Below are 24,858 nucleotides of genomic sequence, written 5' to 3' on the forward strand. Positions count from 1 at the left end.
TAAACCGAAACGGGTATTATGTGTACGCCGAGGGGTGAAGGATAAAAAGGATCAAGGCGGATCAGGAATGGAGAAAAAAAGTAGAAGATTTCATCATCATCGAGTAACAGCTAGATGTTGCAGAGGAGGGATGAATGCCATTGAAGTTTTCCTCGTCCCCGACACGTAACCTTTTGCGATACAACTTTTTCTTCTTTTTAAGTGCCCTTTTGCGTACAATACACTTATACTGTTATGTATATATATATTAATATATTATATAATATATATTCAGAAAATCGAACATATTTTCTATGCGTCTATAATATAATATAACGCATTGTCGCATTGACGTGTTTATTCGATTGAAGACACGATAATATTTTAATCATTTTGATAAACATTAAACAGTAGCCAACTTTTGATTAATATAATATTATATTAAAGTGTGAAATGTAATAATTGAAAATCTTGTTTAGATAAAATATGTTCATGTACAAAATATTGAAATACGAGTTTTGCCATATTAATTTGTCACTGTTGCTCGTTCCGAACACATATTATAAATGTGTGTCCTTTATTGGCACTGATACAAATTTTGATACCATAATGACATACATAACTGAATTTTGAACGATCACTTTTGTAAATGGAATTCTAATTATTTAACATTTATATTTTAAGTTGTTAAACACTATTTTTTACTGGGTTTTAGAATATAGCAGTTTATTTGATTGGATTATATATATTCTAATATAATTTTGAAATTACATGTACCTAATATTAAATATTTTAATACCTTAGAATGCAATATAAACCTAAGTCTAAAAAAAATAAAATTTTGTTCGACATAATTTCTTTATAGTCTACCATTTTATAAAGAAATTAACATACAGATTTGTTGTAATTATTTGTGATTATTCATTAAAAATCTACTTTATATTAATTTACTTTCGGAATGATGATTAAATATTAATCGAACGTTGTAGGAACATAAACAGTGTTAGAAATTTACATAAAATAATTTAATGATTAACTTTATTACTGTAAATATTGTTACGGACTATAATTGTATTAAATCGGTTAACCATTTTTTTTCCGAATACACGGAATACAAGTTATCATATAGCTAGATAAGGTAAGTACGACAAATAAAAATTATTTAAAATGCAAATATATTAAGTCCAATTTTAAATTACTTTTTATGTATTTAATACACCTATCTAATATAATAATCAAAAATTGAATTCGTATTTCAATTATTACAAATGGTCTAATTTGATTGTGTATACATTTTGGTGTTTAACAAAACCCAATTAACTTTAATTTAATACTAAAAATATAAATTTATTCCTAATAAGAGTTTTTTAAATTGGGAATTCATTATTCTAATCTATAATCCTTTACTAAATTTTTTTTCGGTTGAATTGGGTGGTTCTTGAGTAAACATACATGCATATCAGTATGTCAATAGAGAGCTAATTTATACTGCAGAGTTTCGTTAAATTAACCTTTCGAGAAAACATGCAAATTCCAATTCCCCCCTTTTTTTGTTATGCCAGAGTTAATGTGTTGATGGGATTTTCTCTAACACATTTAATTTTCATCATTGAGTACAGTATAATGAATTGAAAACCTTTTGAGGCCAAACAATAGACTGTATCGTTTCGGTGCAATCGCAAGGGTTTCGAAATTGCGTTTCGTTCAAATCGAGCCCGAAAAACAGTGTTTAAACATGGGATTTCTTTCCTTTACTTCACCACTTTTCCACAACTGTGGTACAGGTAGTGCAATTTACACCGTGACGGGTCACAGAAGTGCGGTTTTGGTTCAGGTTTATAACGTGTAAATGGACCACTCGTGTACCGGCATTGCACAATGTGCCGGTAAATTTACAAGAAAATCGGAATTCCCGCTGACATTCCGACGCTTAATCGGCCTATCCCGGGCTTATGCTCAACGGATTTGGAAACCAACAATTGGCATGGGTGGATAGTCATAGGGTTTATTGCGGTCAGTACATTAGGACACTTGAGTCCATTTACAGAGAGGACAGTATTAACATTATTGCAATATTCGAAACTTTCAACAAATAGACTTGGGCTAGAGATTTAAGTAAATATTTATAGTTTTTAAACATATTACAGTTTAAGTGGTTGTTTGGGAATCCTAATGATACACTTTATATCAATTTGGGCTGTTAATACAATAATATTGTTATATTATGTAACATAACTAATTTTGTAATCTATTGCATTTTTTTAATCGCTATATTATCATGAAAATAACTAAATATGTAATACAAGTTATACAAGGTGTTTTCAAATACTTTATGTGTCTTATAAAATATGTATTAAATAATTACTTCGTTGACATTCATAAAGTCAAGTAAGCTTGTAAATTGTAAGTATAATAACTTTACCCTAAAAAACTTCGAAGTTCCATTTAGATCATCATGGACGTTTTTTAAACTTAACAAAGCCTAATCTGGGAAATGGAGCATGAAACACATCCGGTAAAATATTATCTATACAAATTGTTGAAATTAAAGTTCAATTGCCTTTTTTGCATTTTTTTTCACCACAGCCGCATATTGCTTAATCGGTTGGCAAAACGATTATACGAAAATCATAATACCCGTTGGCGGCTTATTTGACAGTATTTATAGCGCATAAAACGATTATCCGTTATACCCCATTATTCCGTATAAGTTGGTCCACAAAATTCATGACGCTAAATCGATGCGATGAGTGCTCTCTCCCTCTGTGTGACATAGGTACACATAATAATAATATAAACTAGGAATACAACATGATATTGGAAATTTCCACGATTTTTATGGGTCGTTAATTATCCAGAGTCGTAAATTTCTGATGAACAAGTTTAATAAAAACAAATCGAAACGCTTTAGCTTTCAATAAAAATACCTATATGTATTATAGCTGTATACACTTTAAAATTTTTTTATTTATAGACGCATATCACAAATTTATTACCTATATTATATGAATAGTATGTAATATATAGGACATAATAAAGAAAACCTATTACTAGCAATTTAGTTGTTTCTGGAAAATGTTTTCAAATCAACATCTATAATATATATTTACATTTTAAATTACGAAAAAATGGTAAATGCCATATCTAGATCGTCGTATACACGTTGTATAATGTGTCTGACTAGGGAAAGAACATTTTAAGCATTAATGAGATGGAATTCCGCTGAATGTCCATTATATATACAAAATACAAATGAGTATTAAAAATATATTTTAACGTTGCGGTTCTAACGAATATAAAATACATTTTATTATTTGAGGATTTTGAACCGAAACTTACCAATCATATTGTTTCTCGATTGTTTCCCATTACAATATTGTGTACATTGAATTCAATTTGAATTATAACTTTATTTGAAATATAACTAAGTAGCTGATTATTAATATTATATGGAAATGTAAGGATTTATGGTTGGATACATTTTACATATTATATAGTAAAAAGTGTATTTGACTGTATGCGAACTACCGACACTATTTAGGTTAAGTACACTATCTATCAAAATGTTTCATACCATGAACGTGACCCTCCAACATTTTTACAAGTTTACATATATTATTAAATATAAGATGTATCTCATATGTTTGAGATACTTTTATTTTTTTAAACATTTTAAAGAGCCATATATTTTAAAGATACCATCTGAATCTAGTTTTTACATTTTCGTTCACACTGTTTCTGTAACCCCATCGCATTCTACATTATTATTTTTTTTGCGACACAACATTTTTATCTGTCTTGTCTGAAGACTAAAATAATTTTTCATATTTTTAGAACTTTCCACATATTTTTTGTATTGGCAATCAACAAATGTAGCTTTTTAATAAATAGTATCTAATACATGTGTATAAAGTAATATTTCAATTTCTTGTTGATCAGCACTTACTCTAATATTGTAACTTGCTATTATTTATTTCTAATATAAAAATTGAGTATAAATAATATGTATTCTAGCAATATATTTCACTATTTCAAAACAATTTATATTTTATAATTATTGACAAACTGTTTTGTACAGACTACAGACAACATTCCAAGTTTAAATTCCATTTGAAATATTTGAAATTTTGATGACAACTTAATTATAGAAGTATAGAACATTTCAACTATTTTCTCAAAATTGAAAATAATAATTAGCTCAACATAAGTTATTTAACTAAAAAAGTATAGTAATAAATGAACTTCTGCACTTTTATTTAAATTATTATTCAGATCATAGTTATTAACTATGCCATTATTAATTAATGAAATACTCAATGTCTCTATACGTTTTTCTATTTTAAATTGAAATATTGAAGAATTACCCATAATAGATATATTTATTTTATTATTTATATTATTATTGCCTTACATAATGTTATTTCAAATTCATTGTAAATTATATTTTTTAGTTGTGTAATAAATAATTTACTAAAAAGAACAACTGAATAAAACAAACCATGAACTATATGTAATTTTTTTGAAAAGCAAATTAATATTTTACATCATAGGGTTGTATTTGAGATAAAAAAATGTATTAATAATTATTTGATAAATATTTTACACTAAAAAACCTCGGATTATTTTTTTTTACAAAAGTGCACTGTTGTTTGTTGAAGTACGATTATAACAGATTTTTTTCAGATCAAATATTAGGTGTTGATTTTATGATTGTATTTTATTTGATTCGCTTATTTTTCTTAAGAAAAACACGAAGAAAATGTTCACTAATGATTATTTTTAAAGCTTTGTTTTTGTTTTCGTTAAATAGCAAAATGTAATATTAATGTTTTTATGAAAATAACTTGGCTCAGAACACAATTTTATAGACAAAATAATATTATATTAGAGGAACATCATCTATACAAATAAAAATTATTTAAGATAAAAGGAAATATTTTTAAGTGAATAAAATAGATAGATTTATCAATGTTCGAATGAGATATTCAACATTTAATATCTCTAAAAGTGTATTGGAGGGTAATGAGAACAAATTGAGAAAAAGAAATATTATATTTAGAAGAAAATATAAATGCCTCAAGCGGCCAAGCTGGGAAACCGAAGGACGGAAAAAGATCGTTTAAAATTCGAGACGTCATCACGAAGATTATCCAACAAACTTATTGTGTATACAGCCGCTGGACATATTTTATACCAAAACATTTTTTTATTAAAAAAATAACTTTGTGCATTCTTCGACCACATTGTCAGCATCGACTCAACAATGAAACTGTTAATTAAATTTCAAATATGAACTAGTATGACATACAATATTTTTTATTATGGTTTACGGATAAATCGAACGTGAATGATAACCTAAACCAAAATATATAAACTAGTTTATAAACGTTTAGTAATACACTATTTTTATATTAAATTCGGGGTTTTTGGTAAGATATATAAAAATATTAATATTTTAGCAATCGGATAATCACGTTCAAAGTGGTGGCAAAATCGGAAACCTGTGTCTTGTTTATTTGCATCCGTAATCTATTCAATGATACCGACGATACCTACTTGTATTTGATCGGACGGAGTAGGCGTATAATTATGTATATATAAAAAAAACGATTAAGAATCGTCTGGTTGAATCTCGAACGTCAATAAAATACGTATTCAAATAATTACAAATATTTTTCGCCGGCAGTTAGGTAATAATATTATCAATAAAATAGTTACAACTCAAAATCGAACGTAGGTACCTAATACATTAATTAAAAATAATAATAAACTGTATTTCCGTTGACTACCTGCAGATTTAGCTACACGATTAGAGGGTACACACCAGGATGTAAATATTTTACTTATTATATACGCCTTATTTTTTTTCATATATTATAATTTACGGTTATTGTAAAACTTAATGTTTATAAATTGTGTAGGTATATCATCCAGTAAAAAATAAATGAAAATATTTTTTTAAGCGTAAACTGGTGCATTTTATAAAATGCATTTTTAATTTAGAAAGAAAATAACAGAGTCTATATTATAGTGATTATTAACTTTTCAATAACCGGTATTTATAGGAGGTATTGAAAAATTTGCCAGGATGCAAATACTGATTAAAAATATGAGATATCCTCACTTAAGATGATATACTCGTGCAAAGAATTTTCTCGTGTTGAAAGTATGTTATCCGTAACCAATTAAAACAATTTCCTGTTTTCAAGTATATATATCAGAATATTAAATTATTATACGCAAGGGGTGCCTTTATGATTGATTTTTTTTTAATTTCACAACAAATATTTTAAAATAGTTTCGTTATTCTTTGTTAGGTAGTTAGATATTATATCGGGACTTGCACGGAAATCCAGATCGAACGTAAACAATGATATATCATATCATAATAACAAATATATTATCCTATTACGCGGTGCGTTACATTTGCTCAAATCGTAGGGTCTCATAGTCCTTAATAATGAAACAGTTTTAAATTTTGAACACGAGCATACATCGTCATTGAATGGCAATTATAATAGTATTATATAACTTGTTGATAAATACAAATAGTTTATTTAGCATAGAATGTTACTTATAATTGATTTAAATTTATTTTAATTCGTTTTGCATAAAATGTTACCTATGCTTGCAGATTTAAATTTATAATTTATTTTGTTAATAGAGGTATCGAATGTAACGGTTCGGTTTGGTTCGGCGAGTTTGAAAAGCTAAGCCGCTGACTGGTCGAATTCTTCTAAAAGTGTTTGGCGCTTAAGCCTTCTTTTTTCGGGATATTTGCGTCCATTGTGCGTAGGTATTACCTATATTTTATGTACAGTAGTCAAAGGTACCCACTCACACACGTGTAGTGGAAAAGCTGACGAAATGTTCGTAAACATAAATAATTATTAACGGCAACTAACCTATCGTTGGGTCGGGGCGGCGGAGGCACAAAAGACACGGTGGACATTTGCTGGAGTTCCATGACCGTGGCCCTGCCGCCACCGCCGCTGCCGCCGTTGATGCCAAAGGCCGAAGCCGAGGACGACTGCTTTTTCGTCGCTCCGTACAGCTGTCGGTAATATTTTTCCTGATCTCCGTACATCCAACACACTTTCCACCATTGGCGGCACATCAACACGTTCGACGACGGCGTCTTGTTGGCGGCGGTCGCGGTGACGGACGACGACGACGCGACAGTCGCGGCGGCCGCGGTGGTGGTGGTGGTCATCGTCACTTCGCGGTAAACCGAGACGCCCATCGCGGGCGGGCGCGAAAAAAAAAACGGAACGACCAGGCGGAAAATTCACCCGGTGGCCGCGGACCGGCAAATAAAATATGAAAATATTTTTGGTCGCGGATATTCGGACGGTGCGCGAGGAACGTGTGCGCGCGCACTACACGCGCCAGAAAACGGCGAAGACGAATCGACGGCGAGACAACCCGTTGCAGTGCTCTGCAGGCTACCGGTCGGTCTCGGACACTGGTCCGCCTCGCCGACGACGACGGTCGCCTCGCAGCCACCGCCGCGCCGCCCGCCTCCTCGTCGGCCGGTCTCCAGCCGCACACGGTTCGGCGTCGGAGTGGTGTCGGTAGAGGGGTGGGGAGAAGGCCGGCGGCGACTCGGCCTGCGAACGTCGTATCCTTTTTCCTTGCGACTACCTATATGTGGTGACTGTGTGTGCGTGTGTGTGTGTATTATTATACCGGGTGATCCATTTGACGCAAGACAGTCTTAAAGTGTTTTTGAAAATATTTGTTTCACATCTTTTCAAGTCGTTGGAAATCAACATTAAAAAAAATATATGCACATTATAACTGATTTTTTATTTTTTTTTTTTACGTTTCACGACATGTATTTTCGATTCCTTGTTCCAGAGCAGAATACATTTTTGTTTGCTTCCATCCATAAAAATCGAATTCTGAACGAGGAGTCTACGAGTTGAAAGTAGATATTTAAAGTTTAGATGAGCGGAGCGGAGTAGTTCCAGGTGGCAGTGCTGGCCTTCCGCAAAACGCAGTTGGTCCATTGACCAGTAGCGCACTACTCCGTTCATCTAAACTTAAGTAAAGACTGATAAAGTGTTTGTCCGAAATTTGAATTTTATGTATCTCCAATTAGTATTTTTCTTCAGAGTATATGAATTTAAAAATGTATGTTGTAATTCAGAAAAGTAAACACTTAAAAACGACAAAAATCAAACTTTATGGAGAGTTTTAAAGGCTAAAAATCATGTAGGTAAACAAAATATTACCAAAAACGTTAGTGTTTTCTGAAATAATGAGTGTCTTACGTTAAATAGATCACCCCGTATAACATAAGCTGTGTGGTTCGACGGCAGTAAAATTAGACGGTCCGTTTTATATACACGTGTAGGTACCCGGGCGCGTGTGCGTGTGGGTCGCGTGTGTTCTAATAACGTTATATAGGTATTATATAAAGTGGTGGTGCGCGAGACTCCTCGGGGCTAAATGAGAGAATATTCAGGTATTTTTTTTTCTCTTCGCTCCTTTTTTTTCTCCATTTTATTACGTTTTTTCATCCTTTTTACCGACAACGATGGATTTCGTACAACAACAACAACAACGACATGCGGTCTATCTTGCAGTGCGTGTAATACAAAAAAAAAATCTACCTTGAACGCACTTCACCACTCAGGTATACCCGCGAGTATATTATAATATAGATGTTTAATTATTTATGTATTTATGTTTAATTATTAAGTTTTTAGGCCCAATTACATAAATTAGATAATAACAACAAACGTTCGTAAAAACTAATGAAATAATGATAACAATACATTGCCAGCACAAATTATGAATCGAATAACAAATAATACTTATAATGCTGCCAAGTATGAAATTACAACACATTTTTTATGAGTCAACATTAATTGCAGGTGAGATGAAAAAATCGATTATTAATTTATTTATGGTTATATAACATTCTATTGCATTACGTCCACCAAATTATAGTTACCTACTTCTTTGTTGAAATAAAGTGTATCATTGCTACTTATTAGATCGATAGCTACGACTTACGAGCAGAAAAAATGTAAGGGAAAATGTTTAAGAAATTACTAGGACAGTTGATATTCCCGATGAAAAGTCTACGTAGAAAATGTAAATCTTATCACAAGCGACGTGTTTTAAGGTTAAAAACAGATACAAGTATGTAGAGAGTACGAAGAATGCGGGTCCCTCGTCAAGGGACGTTTAAACGAGGTGGACCGTAAGAATATTTGCCGAATGTTTTGTCTAGCGTATACATTTAAGACCCGACTGGTACGGAGACCATAAAATAATGTATCATAATTGAGCTATATTCAGAAATTAGACACACCAAATATTTATATTTTATATAATACAACAACAATAGGAACTGGGCATGTAATAATACCGCGATGATACCGCTGCCGAGTGCAGGTTACCTACCTGCCGCGTGTTTGGTACGCGTACACCACAAACACATGTGATACCTAACGTGTAAGATCGTGTGTTCCGAGGGACGGGGCCACAAGACACGGATCTCGGGGTGGCGTGTGTCGGGTAGCGAGGGACGGACGGGGTGGTGGCGTGGATGGATCTAGGGGTGGCGTGTTCGGAGGGTAGTTTTTCTTTCTTTCAGCACGCAGTGGTTCTCAAAATAAGACTCAGCGTCGTGTATATATTTACCGCGCATTACAAGGCGGTTTAATATTATATTTTTTTATTGTTACACGGTGGACGACGGCACCGCGTGAACCTACCTACCTACCTACCCATGTATGTAGCAACGTCACCGTCGTGTCCGGACACGTTCCACGAGCGGAATTTCTCGGGCGAGACGTTCCGGCAATAATTTGACTATTATACGTCATATACCTATACTCGATATAACCGCTACGAAATCGACAGTCCTCCGTTCATAATTCGGCCAAATTAACCCGACTCGGCGTAATTGGAATGCCGTCTTAACAAGTCGTAATGCCATTTCAATTACGGCGACGACGTGAGGTTCAGACGGCGGCCCGTGCACCGCGGCTGCATTTTCACAATGGAGATTTTCGTCGGAGACGTGACAAATATCCTATTACGAAACGATGTTCCGCCTAAAACGCGTCTGCCGCATTATTATAATATAATTCCGTGCGACGTAATTAACGTTTTGTACGGCGACATGCACGGATTTACGACTCTGCAGCGGTGATGATAATAATAATAATAATAATAATAATAATAATATTATTATTATTATTATTATTATTATATTACAATATACCCACACGACACACTATAATGGTTATCCCGCACAGTCAATGATATATTTTGACGTGTATATTTTCCTGCAGAAAGCACTCCAAACAAAAATATAATTTATCATTTCCAGGCGGTTTCATAATATATTATAATAAATAATATACAATATTAAAGTCATACGCCAATGCGTCAGAAAGTTTTTTTTTTATTTAAAAATGAATGCATTTAAATATTTTCCTGAAATATTATCTCCTATACCTATATTAATATAAGGAAGCTGAAGGGATTTTACACTGTGTGTGGACGCGACAATTTCAAAAAGTACTGGACCGACTACAACAAAACTTTTAGGAATTCTTGAGACTCGGGCTATGTTTTTAACTTCTTTTTCGACCCTCACAGATTGCTATAGGGTGGTTCACTCGAGAATTTCGTTTCCGAAAAATCAAATAATTTATTAAATACAGGGGTTTACAAATATTTAGGGTTTCCATTGGTTACAGAAACAAAATTGAAATCAAAAACAATGGTCTTTAGACACTAGCCGACCCACCATGCATTGCTAAGGGATTTATTTTAAATAAAATTAAATAGGTAACTAAAATTATTATAAGTTAACAAATGTACAACAAAAGGCGCAACCTTCTTATGTTCGTTATTTATATATGTACTCAAAAACTAATCGTCCGGTTTTGACGAAAGTTTCATAGATGGTTCTTAGAGGTATAGGGAAAGTTTAGAGTGTAATTTAAACTATGTTTGAAAATATACCAAGCACTCTATCGAATCCACAATAAGTCGGATAGCTCATCTCGGTCGAATAATTTCACGAAGCTGATAGGTATACACTGATGCTGATTTCCTCGTGGACTGAGGTAAGCTAAAACCGAGATAGCGCCATCTCTTATGTCTATTTTTTTCCGGTCGAAGTCTGGTTATACAGCTAATATAAATATATTATTAGATGATGATTTTAGTAATTATTAATAATTTTGGCTTTATATTGTAGGTATGCAACTATTCATCTAAACGATTTTGTATATAATATTACACTATATTATATAGACAAAACGTATTTATTGATTTCGATATTTTAGTTATACATGTTATATTATGTTATTCTTTATTATACCTACATAAGTTAATATATTTTTACACGACTAATATTTACCATATGAATTTTCATTTCAAATTATGAACTCGTAGGCTCCACTCTCGTCATATTCTTGAAGAATTAATAAAAACAAACTATATTATAATTACTAACAATTTATCGTGTATTATCTATATCGACTATAAAACAATCGCACACCAAAACATTTTTAAAGTTATTGCAAGAGATATCACATGTACCTACCTATTAGTAATAAGTAATACCTACGTTACGATTTATTTCAATTAGAATGATCTAAATCGTACACATTTTTAATCAGATTTAAAATATCTTATTCCAATAAAATATAATATGTATTTACAATAAAATCCGTTCCCTACTTATTAGGTACAAAATATAATCGTTATTATTATTATTTTTTTTATTAATTATCAGAGGAGGCAACAACAACAAGGTTATTAGCCGGCGTTACATTTTTTTTACATTGGAAAAAGAAAGAATTTACATAAACTTAAATTGCACTAAATTACTTAATTATTACTAAATATATTTATATTTGTACTTTTTTTCTTGGGTACCTTATAATTTGAAATGAGACGGTGCAGTCCTGTTTCATTGATGAAATTGATAAATTTTTTTGGACGTTTCGGGAATGAGTGCAAGTATCTCATATTATACAGTCTCTGGTAAATCGTTATTGTTAAAAGACACCTATTACTTTTCTTAGAGTCATCAACGATAATTCAGTTTTAAAATCTAAATAAAGCAACTTAATTAAATAACATAAACCATTGAGGGCTATCGTATTATACCAATTTCATATTTTGTTCCCGAAATTAAATTCTCGGTTTACACAAGTTTACTTGTTCAAACAAAAAAATATTATTTAAATTGTATATTTAGAAAAAAATTACCATATGCTCAAAAAAAAAAAATGTAATGCAATTTTGACGATTGCTCTTTAATTAATAATTTATCATCTCAAGGCAAAAGTTAAAAGTGGTAAAAATAGGAAAATTAGTAAAACTATCTGCTAGATAAAAATATTTACACATTCAAATATTTAATTAACAGGACGAGCACCATAAGGTCCAGTTTTGCTTCTAACTACATTTTGATGATTGCCAACAATGATTTTACAATTTTGTTTTCTATTGCCATGGTATATAAAATATAAATATATTTTTGATATTTTGTGGCTATATTTAATATAGTATCTAATATGGTATTAATATGTCTTAGAAATAATAATAATTTTGGAATTTCGCTATTCATATCAAAATATAGTACAGAATCTGAAATCAATCAATTTAATGGTAAGAAAATAATATTGGGTATAATTTAACAAGAGTATAATACTTGTGAGACACAAATGTGGCTCTCATGAAAATGTAAAAAAATTCGCTGAGAACCAAATTTGGGTCTCACGGAAACATTAGAAAAATCTATAAAAATCCACATGACGTTTAACCTGTAATATATCTTGAAATTATGTTTATGACAAGTGCACATTTTGAACATATTCTACTTATTTTTTTTTTTTTTTTAATTAATAATACCTTCGGCAACATGGGCCATTGGGCTTACAGTGCAAAAATTATAAATTACAGAAATTACAAAAATTACATAAATTGTATATATATATAAGTTACATTACATTTTGGAAATAAGATTGGCGGCTGTGTTGAATTGCATGATGTTGGTCATGGATTGAGGGAGATTGCATAGAGTTTCTGATAGTGATTCGGGTAGGTTGTGGCTTGTTCGGGTACTGTCGTAGGTTCGGCATTCGGTTAGTATGTGTTTGGTGGTGACTTGAACACCGCATGTTGTACAAATTGGTGGTTCTTCTTTGAACATTAGGAAACTGTGGGATATTTTTGTGTGTCCAATTCTTAGTCTGGTTATTGTAACTTCGAATTTTCTGTGAATTTCTAAAGGAAATGTTCAATTATCGATGTTATGTTGTAAATGGTTTAATTTCGTATAATAAGATGTCCACCTTTGATGCCATCTTTGTTGACATTTTTTTGTTATGAGCATTCGTATGTCACTGGAGGAAATTATTTGTGTGGGTGATGATAGTGAAGATGTGATAGCATTTTTGGCTGCGAGGTCAGCGAGTTCGTTTTCTTTTATGTTAGAATGTCCAGGGACCCAAAAGAGTTTGATTTTGAAGTTATTATGGTATTGTAAGGTGTACATTTTATTTTGAATATGTATTCCAATGTCTGAAGGATTATATGTGTTTTTTATACTCTTGATCGAACTGAGGGAGTCGTTCTTGTATGTGATTATCGGATATTATTTCGAGCACTTTTAATATGGCAATTGACTCAGCTGTGAATTCTACTTATTTTATTATATATATATAGTAACTACTATAACTTCTTTAATATTAATATTACATATTATAATTAGAGGCACGGTAAAAGTGAAACGTATACAAAAATATTTTTAAGTTTTATAGCAGATATATAATATTAATAACACAACAATTTATTTATTTATTGTACGATTTTTTTTTTAAATATTTTTATACGTCTATATTTTAATACTTTTAAAACGTTTCATTGCTTACTTCACTTTTTTATACATATTATTAAATGTATGTTTGTACATACATTTTTTTTATTATACTAAAATAATACTATGATTTAAATAATATAGCCAAAATATGTCTAAATGAATGTCTTTTAGTTTGGGAAAAGCATTTACATAATTTAAAATTTAGACGATTACACATATTTGTGAGTTAAAAATATTCTAAGCAAAAAGTATTTCTTAAAAATAATTGTCTTACTTAAAAATACGATTAAAATATTTCGCCTTCTAAAATTTGAAAAAATATGCAATTCAATGTTAGAGAAGAAAATATGTTTTTTTGTTATTATTTATTTGTATTACAATATCAAACAAAGATTATCAGTGATCAGTGATCACATTACATAGTGCCAAAAAGACAATTTTATAGTCTATAGTGCAAAAATATTTTGACAAAAAAATGTGAATGTTAAAATTCGAGGTTTTTGTATAAAAATATGACGACCTAGTAACAGTATCAAATGTTTTAAACGTAGTTGCGTTATTAGGAAGTTTATAAATTTGAAAATATTGGCTCAGAGAAAAACAAACGATATTCATCAATAAACTCTTTGTTACTATCAAGAAATCACAAGTATCGTAATTCCCATTTAACTGTAATATAAATAAGTATAAAAAAAATAGTGGAAAACTGTATGTAGTTTTGACAGTGCACAAGTGAGAAACTGTGGTGATCGGCCGATAGCACACCAAAAAAGCAAAACTGCTTTAATCTCCACTGTGAAACTTACTAATTACATTCATATTTTTTATTATTTTAAATAATTAATCAGCTAATGTTATTTACATTTTCCTTTAAATCTACCAAACATTAATTGCGGTGTATCGACATAACTCTAATTTGTTCATTCACGCCGACATAAAGCGTGATGCGGATGAGATAAGTTAGCTGGGTTGAAGGATGTCGAACTATTCTCTGCAGTCGACCTTTTTTTTGTTTTAGGTGACTCAATTATAATATTATATTGTGCTTCAAGGATCTAACAACAACATGTAATTAAGTTCAGAACAATTGTTGTAGAAACATTTTTCCATCAAGTTTTGAACGTGTAATATTGGAATCTTCGACGGACAATTCCGTTTTTCAACACGACAGTGATCCGAACATTTATGAAACCGTTACAATGATAGCATATTTTGATGAAAATAATGCATCATACAATGTTTGGAACTCGATTTTATTGCATGGCCTTAATGTAAAAGTAGCCAGTAGGTATATGCATATATTTAGGCGTTGATGCCGACATACATAATAATAAGTAATAATAATAAAAGTGTTTTAGGTATATTTATAACTGTGTATAATAAAATCATAAATGTTAACGTTTGATTTAAAAACGATTAAAGATATAACAGTTATAAAATATTATAATTTATCTTACATAATATACCCTTGGTCTAGGAATAACTACTGACTATACTAATATTACTAATTAGTGACTATACTAATTAGTACTTACTATAGTTACTCCACTTACTAATATAGTATGCCACCAATCATGATTTGGAATTCCAAATTTGTATTGTTTTATTTTTTTTTCAATGTGAGCCGTTTGTCTGTACCTAGGTAGCGATGGTATGCGATCGAAATAATCGATACGTATTGTGCTTAATATATTCAAGTATGCTTTTGGTAATAATAGCTTGGTAACGAATAAATATTACTCCTACGGCTCTGCCGAATCGTTGAAAAAGAACACAAATTGTTTAAACGTGATTATCTACCTATTTACAATATAATCTACGAGTAAAGAATATCCACCGATAATGCCAGAATCCGCCAATGATGGCCATAGAAGTATACCTAAATTATTTTGAATAAAACTGTCTACCGTCTTCCATTGCAAGGGACTAGTAGCGAACAATAATAAGTATAGTCCTATCGAAATGTTTCGGTGTTTTCTATGTTTTCAGGTACCTACCCTTTAGGATAATTGGATATGCGATAGCTTAATGATATAAAGGAATATGCTATTCAGAGTAATATTCGTTACATATTATTATTTTTTAACTATCATGGTTTAACGAAAATATAATTTGCATATTATATAAATTAATAATAGGTATGTGTGTTTATGCGTGGATATTCAGTACATTGTACTATACTATAAATGTTTTTGAATTATGTATTCGATCAACAAAACATAATTATGATTTAATCATAATCATGCTAGAAACAAGGAATTTAGCAGTAGGTATGTAAATATGCACATATTTAAAGATAATAATGCATTTATAACTAATAAGTAACAACATAATTTTTTAATAAAATGATTATAAGATGTTAAACGTATTTTTACATAGCTAATGCTCAGCATAATACCATGTTAATAATATAATATATTGGTACATAAATTATAAAAATCTGTGTTTTAGTAAAATGAAAAACAGATAAAATCGTTTTTAACAAAAACCTATAATTTGTACAGATTTACTAAAAAAAATTATTTACCGAAAAAAGGAAAATATGTCATCATTATATTTTGGTAAAAACTAAAAATAAACTTTACTTATTAAGTACTTATACCTAGAAATTAGATGTATTAAAAATATAATTAATAATTACTTATAAATATATAATATGTATTTGTTAAATTCTATCACTATTATTATAGTATTATGTTATAAAATAAAGTACTTACCTATGTCTTTTTAGATTTATGGTCTCTAATTTTTTAACTATTTTATTTTTATTTTTGGCCATTTGGCCATGTTTATTATTTGAAAATTAAGAAACAAATTGGTTAGGTATATAATTAATAATACCTATGTATTACATTGAAATTATTACCAAATTATCAAATCGTAATATTTTGTATAATATAATATTTAGTAATCAAGTAATAATAATTATGTCAAGATTGCCTATTCAACTGAATGGGTTTCATTAATAACCTGAATAACCTGCATTGAAAGTTTTGAATTGCTTTGATTATTTTCATATTATCATATTTATTATACTTGTGGTCAAAATACATACACCAAAATTAAAATAATGGAGTCCTATAAATTATAAGTAACTTAAGTAAATTACCTATTATGTGTACCTAATATTAAATTCATAGAAGTAATAAAAAATAAGTATTATATATTAAATTTCCATGCACCAAAATATCATGCATTAATATCCATCATAATCCGTTAATAATTCTTGTAAAAAATGAATAATTAATATTTATATGCTTAATTTAAGAACGATTTTATATAATATTAATAAATTGTACAAAAACTAGCATAAACAATAAATAATTTTCAATATTGATTGTTTTCTATCCAGTTGGTAATTTAATTGCTAATAATGATAATATAATTAACAAATAAATAAATAAAACAAAGGAATCGTTAGTGGTAAGCACTAAATTGTATATTTCAACTTTAACCACTTTAAATGTATTCATTTATGGTACACGACAGAGTTTATAAGTTTCATTGCTATAAAGGTAAATATAAAAGTTAGAGACTAATGAAGTATTTTAGTCAAACAAATTGTTATCAACGCTCAAGTATGTTCTAAGTGGTTTGATATAATTGGATTGAGTTTCATTGAATTTCTTTTACCTTAACAGGTGGACAGGTGGTAGGTACTAAAATTGTTCCACGTGTACCAATTGCAGTTTACGCTATCACATTATATTACGTATAGGCCATCCGTTCATATAATAGTATGGTTTTATACAACCTACAAAATATTCACTCCACTCTCTAAACACAGCCGTTCATACTAAAGTAAAAATCAGTGGCGAGTATATTTTGACGTGGAAGCTTAGACCAGGCCCGAGGTCAGAAATTAGACCTAGGTAGGTGGTTATCAAGAATACTCACTTAAAATTAAATAATAATATTAATATGTATAATAAATACTTACGGAGCACGCTGCAGCTTCTAGCTATATACGTACTAAAATTAATAATAATTGTCGTTTGGTATGGTTTATTATAACGGAATATACGCAAGTAAGGTAAATAACTATTAAATAAGGTCGATGTGGTAACAACATTAAGCGTCTAGTGCTGAGTGCAGATAGTATATATAAGACAAATAACGACCCAATAATAGTAACCCAAGGAAGTAACGGGCTCATATATTCAGCAGCCGGAGTGAAGGGGATCGTCTAAACATGCAGAGTTCTAGAACTTTTCAACGAGTTCGAGTGTAGGTTTATACTATAATATCGAATGGAGAGGTCGCATACGTTATACGACACTTCAAGACTTGTGTGTCTATATCGATTTCAGTGCGTACCTATGTATTAGGAGCACAAACCGTGGTTCAGTGTATTACCTTAATTACCTTAATAACAATTTCAGGAAAATTATCTGTCGAATAATTTACAGTGCGTGAAAAAAAGTGGTTTCGTTTGAAAAACATAAGTTTGTATCTCCACAGGACACTCCTTAAGTAATAAAAACAATCTCGACAAATTCAAAAACGTAGTCCCTATAAGTATATTTCAAAATCCCAAAAATCAGATTTTGAATAACTTATTTTGAATTACTGAAGAAAGCAATCGGAGTGAATATTCTGCACTGTGAGTCACCCTGTATTACATACTTGCGGTTTCGTTTATATAGTTCGAAGAACAGAGCATCATGCATGTCGTGGCAAACTTTGCGTACCGATATCTGCTTCTTGGACGGATTTTGCGTGTGAAATCTTCACCGCCACCTTGGTCACCCACCTTCTCCAGTCAAGATTCCGGCCTGGTCGCGGTTAGGTTAAGCGTAAAGTTTTTCCACCCCGGGAGTTGTATCGCGAAAATGCCACCCCTTTCGTTGTCCCGACGAGGACCTTAAAAGCCGGGCATATTGTTTCGATTACAAGTTACGATAATAAATAAGGTTTCTTCGATGTATTATGTTATGAACGACCAAGTGTACGCGTGTTGTAATAATATAAGGTCCCGTACGACTCTCGGCCCCGACCGCCGCCGCAATAAACAGTTTCGGACCTGGGGGGCTGTTTACGGCACTGTAAAGTTTGATACATCGATCGGTTTAGAGGGCCATATTAAAGTTTATTGTTTATACTTGTTTTTATTTTTATCTGGTTCTCTTAGAGTTCCGGTATACCGCGAAACTATAATATAATAATTTATATGACTTGACCAGACGCTTCAGCCATCCGATCGCAAAACTTCGAATCACTGTGTTCAATGTCAATATATATGTATTGTATTGACCAACATAATGTTAATACTGTAAAAAACAACAACAAATACAAAAAATACAATTTCCGAAATCTAATGAAATAAATCAATTTCGGTACAGTTTATGAATGAAAAACCATAAACCATGCCAGCTATTTTTATTATACGACAGTACGACAATACATTTGAAAAGTCTCATGACGGTTTTAGATTCGTAAAGCAGATTTTAAATTTTAATTACTAAGGCATGAGTGGTGCGTACACTTGTATTAATTCAGTTACGAGTTGTCGAGGGAAATGTTTATAAACAATAGCAAAGGGTAATTTTACACCATGCACTAATCATTATCAATTTCTTAAGTTTCCTGTAAGGCTGGTACCTACCCAAAAAGAATTGTACAACAATGGTAAATGATACAATTGGAGGTGTTTTTTCATACTTTCATGCCAACGCTAAATACAAAAGAAGATTAATTAATATTTCAAAAAGGTGTTTTGTAATTGTTCGTGTAATAATATGAATCCATCATAATGTTATATTCAATATAATATATGTATAATACCAAGGTACATGTACAAATGTAAAATAAAAAAGTGATACTATATTATATACCTTTAGTACAAATAATTAAATCTTCAGTACATTTGCACGTAGGTTTTTTGTTTGCTTCCTTTTCAATGTGCATCTATATGAGCGATATAATACATATTTTAAAAACATCTAATATTCAAAGACAGAATTTAGCAGGTTTTTTAAATTAATTATTTTAATACAATTTTCGTATTCATTTGAATTTACTAAACATTGACAAAGATTTATCGGTATAATTAAATGTATAAAGTAAATGTGAATAATATTTTAGATACCCCAAAAATAAATTTTAAGAAATTACTAATCAAAATGAAAGTTGACCCACTGATTATTTCTGTAGTAAAATGAACTATTGTATTTCCAAGTAGTTCTCAGTAGTCATGCAAATACGTATTTAATATGGTACAATAATTAATGCATTTAAAATTTGAATTTGAAATAATATTTCAGTATATTATTAAAGAATTTTAAAATGTAAATTAATTAGTATTGTAGTTGAAAGAGTATTAAAGACTTTATTTTGTAAACAGTTTACTCGTGGAACCACAGTGTTTTCGATTCTCAAACCCAACCATAATAATCCCTAGGCTTAATGTTAAAAATACTCATATTCGCATTACAATATTAGTCAACTTTTATTTGAACATAAACCTATATTTCAAGTTTTGGTCTCATATATACATTAAACAATATTTTTATAAGTATAATTATATCATAAGCGTGTATAATTATGTTAATTTATGAAAATAGTATGATTTTTTTCGTAACATTTATAATGGAAGGTTTTCAAAAACTAATTTATTAACAACGTATTAAAGTTTTTAGTAGGTACACAATATATTTTAATGTATGTGAAAAATTCGAAAAATGTTGTTAAATTAATATCTAAATTTTAAATGAATTTTAAATCCAATAAGTTATAATTTTTTATTTTTTTGTTATAATCTTAGAAAATTAGTTATTAGTATTCCTGCAAAAAGTTATTTTAATACTATATCATTATAATAATACACTAGAAAACGTGTACATTAAGGTGCTAGAAGCAAGTAAACCTAATCGAATACTAAAGTTAAAATATTATCACATTGCAAAATATGATATAGAATATTATTTAGGCATTCCATGTTGGTTTTAATAAAACTCGATTACTGAGATACATACGAGTAGGTTTAAAATTATAAAAAAATATACAATATGTACTAAAAAAGTAATTTCTGTCTACAACTTTATGATAAGAGCCAATTTATATGTATATATTTGATATTATTATAAACTAAAAATGTACACTGTACCGAACACCTATTATAGTCTAAACTGGAGTAATATGATTATTTGTAATTTATTATTTATTTATATATTTATAGTTATATAGCGTACGTACAAGTTTTGTCGAAAAATCAAAGAATATACTAATTAAGTATCAAATCAAACATTATCAAGCTTGGGAAATTATTCTTAATACGTTAGAGCATAGGCGATTTTCTTTTCGGGTTTATCGGCTTAACATACACATCAACCCATACGTATACAATGCCGTATAATCACATCACGGTTTCACTACCATAAATTTTCAGCGGATGTAGATTCAAAATCAATAGATTGGTAACTATTATATGCTATACATACGGATACGACGTATAGACTTTGGCGGGCTTTGTGTATAAATACGCGTCTGTCGAATAGCCCTACTCCGAAAGCTACAGCGGCCATTGTTTCCGATAAAACAGCAGCTTTACCTGAACACACCGTATATACCTACGTTTTGAAAGTGTGTACCCCGACAAGTCTACAATAATAATGTACATATATATATATATATACCTGCACTGCCACTGTACGTTAATCTGTATAATGAGCTTTACGAGGGCTCACCCAATAGTAATATTTTCTATATATCTGTGCAGGCTGTTGGCTACGTATAGTTCGCCTAACAATAGACAATTACAGTAATTATATGTGTTCACATTACACGCGCATATATACATTATTCGTGTAACCCTGTGCGATGTATATAGGTATGTAGAGGTGTATGCCGAGCTTAATATATACTAACTGCGGAAACGAACGTACCTACACGGTAGTACAACACGTGTACGGGGTCTCGTTATTGACGTATATTATGTGTGCGTATCATATTATTATTATCTATATTACCAGTTTAATGGAAAACTATATGATATCACACTCGGAAGTAGGTAACCGCTAGCTAGCTATCTTAAACGTTTTGATTGTTCTTAAAACCATTTACATGATGATATATCACTACGTTTTTAAATACACGCAGACCAATATTTGGTAAAAAATATACGAGACAACTATTGTGAATGCACGTTTCTTTAATATGATCTTGATTTTAATGTTGAAACCCTGATTTAAAACAACTCATAGACCTACAGGTTACCCGAAGATAACAGTTCGCCTACATTAGTTTTCATCAACCGCGGTATAGGTGACAGGGCGTTTTAAAGGTGAGAATGTTTTAACAAAGTCTATCCACACACGTAGACAGCGGTATTATATACGGCGCGTGAATATAGACGCGTCAAGTGTTCATTTTCCCAATTCGCACCCTACCAAGCTATATCGTTGTTTTGACAGCAATATAATACCTCAGCAAATAGTCTCAAACATAGGTGGTACATATTATGAATAGTTCGATGTGGAGTACATCACATTTCAATAAACAAATAAATATTTATAACGATAACAGGTATATTAATATGTTATACCTACTAACAGGTATCGCACAATAGGTATGTATAATTTACCAATGCAGTCATGATTTACTTAGATTTTACTAACCAATGCTATGAACTATGCACTATATGTACTCATTATATGTAAATACGTTTGAATTCTAAATAACAGTTATATATAGGCATCTGAGGGTAAATATGAGTAACGACTAAGTGACTAATGTGTGACGGACCTATTGACTCGTCGTGTGCATTGAGGTAGTGGCGTATACACCAGTACATAACTTTTGAATCAAAAGGGAGATCAGTGAGAAAAATTTAAAAACCTCATATAGACAAATCGACAAAGGCATTCGAATTTTTAATGGTACATAATATTAATATTTTTAATTTACTAAAAAAAAATGAAATCATTAGTGTGCGAAAAAAAATAATTTTAGTTATAATTCAAGCTCCTTAAAACCACTATCGACAATATTGTGTACAGTTGATACTGTGAAAGCTCTGTCATGACATTGTGACAGCAACAATATGAAAATAACATTGTCATCACGGTGACACTGTCTCTTCAAACTATCATTATTATAACTGTTGTGATTGTAGATTGCTTCTGTCGCGTTTTACTGTCAACGAGTAGATCCGGCTTAATAAGTGTTTGTGAGATCGTCGATTATATTAATTGTTGTTGTCTATATGTCTATCTTATATGTCGTCGGCAATGATTACCTTTAATTCAAGAAATAACTCCATTTCCCAGGGAATGTCTAAAATGCCTTTAGTTGTTCGCAAAATACTAAACTGTAAAATGCAACGAGTATCGTTTATTACTACATTTCCGTAATTAATTAGGAATTATCATCACCATACCCGTTGCCTCGGTCAGACCATGTGGAATTGTCATACTGTTCGATATTTGAGGCTGGAATTTCGTCACTCGTCACTACTCATTACTATAAAATTATAATACATGTATTCGCAACGCGAAACGCTAATAAAATGATCAAGAACCCGGTGGACGCTGAGAAAACGGACTGAGCGAATAACCGTTTTCCGAAGACTGACCAACGGAAAACATAACCATTACCAATTGTTCAGTTGCGAGTGTTCAAGATGAACGGCCGTCACGTTGGCAGATCTAGAACCGAGGCCATGCCAACAGGGCATGTACCACGGTCACGGTCTGTGTCAGTCACCTACCTACATTACTACATATTTTTATAATATAGATAGGTACATAAATAATAAATTTTGTTTTGTTCGACCGTTATTTAAAATTTATCGCATTTGCACATGTGAGCTCGTGCAAAAAGTGGCCAACACAACGTCGTCACGGTACGTGTTGTGAAGGGGAAACCGGTTGGATTAAAAGGCTCGGCAAAGACCGATTTACGAACAATTTTCAAGTTTACCATACCGTCACTTCACATACCAAGATTAAATGCATTGTCCACACATTTTAAGTCAACTAAATAAAATATCATTATAATTTGATGTGTACATGTTTGTCATATTTTTTATTTTTATTTTTTCATATTTTTCAAGACCTAATTAGTCGTATTGTTAATAATTTAATTTATGCCTACATTCTGTAATAGGTTTGTCAAATATAAGCAAATCGATATGCGCCCTAAGCGATGTATGATTTTATTTTTTTTTTTAACTTCGGGGCTAATTTATCTATCACTGAATCAATTAATATTAAATAAAGTCAAATAAGAAAAATCGATCACCTAATTCATCCAATACTAACTTAATAACTCAACTAAATTTCAACAACGAATAAACATAGTATAGTAAGAGGAAATAATACAATTCAAATAAACTGATGTTTAATGAAGTAAAAATTAATTTTTCACAATCAGAAAATAAGCAATTATAAGAATTAAATGATAAGTTGATATAAATATTTTAATCATAAAAGCAAGATGACCACCATTGATCATGTTTAAAAAATAATCAGCCCTTTCAAAAGCGCTACCTGCGACGATCATCCTCTAATCTGCACTAACTCTCTCCCTAAATAAATAAAGTTTCTGTTTGTCCAACAATAACATAAATAATACCTAACTATGTATAGGGTGTGCAACGTTTATTAAATCGAGTTTACCCCCTCTCCAACTATAAGTCTATCTAGGGGTCGCCACTATGCAATAGGTCTGCAACAAGAAGTATATTACATGGACTACAGCAGTATTCGTGCGAAATGATGTCGTATCGCATAATACCATTACACAAATAATAAACTGGTACCTATAAAGTATAAATGATGAAATTCCAAGAATTATAATGAGTACTAATAATATTATATATTTTTATATCATATACGTACCTACCGCGGACTTGTATGGAAAAAAAAAACGAAATTGTTTAATTTTTATAAGAGGTATTAAGTATCCAATATTATTATAGTTATTAGTTTATTACAACCTATACATTATATATTATAAAATATAATAATATTATAAACCATAATATTAGCCATTACGAAAATTAATAACCACTGAAC

The 24,858-nt window shown here is 30.7% G+C and overlaps 1 protein-coding gene across 2 annotated transcripts in view; it reads right to left on the reverse strand.

Moving 5' to 3' along the window:
- The window catches only part of LOC111039265 (protein prickle-like), a 117,983-nt gene that overhangs the window by 71,946 nt on the left and 21,179 nt on the right, over window positions 1-24,858 (reverse strand). The window contains exon 1 of one of the 2 annotated variants that reach the window (XM_022322685.1): window positions 6,885-7,454. The exons of the other annotated variant lie outside the window; for it this stretch is intronic. Coding sequence (XP_022178377.1) covers window positions 6,885-7,222 — 338 coding nt within the window. The 5' untranslated portion in view covers window positions 7,223-7,454. Of the gene's footprint in view, window positions 1-6,884; window positions 7,455-24,858 lie in introns of those variants that run through there. 2 annotated transcript variants of the gene reach the window in all.

This window comes from Myzus persicae, unplaced genomic scaffold (genome assembly GCF_001856785.1).
Source record: "Myzus persicae strain clone G006 unplaced genomic scaffold, MPER_G0061.0, whole genome shotgun sequence".
NCBI classification, from domain to species: Eukaryota; Metazoa; Arthropoda; class Insecta; order Hemiptera; family Aphididae; genus Myzus; species Myzus persicae.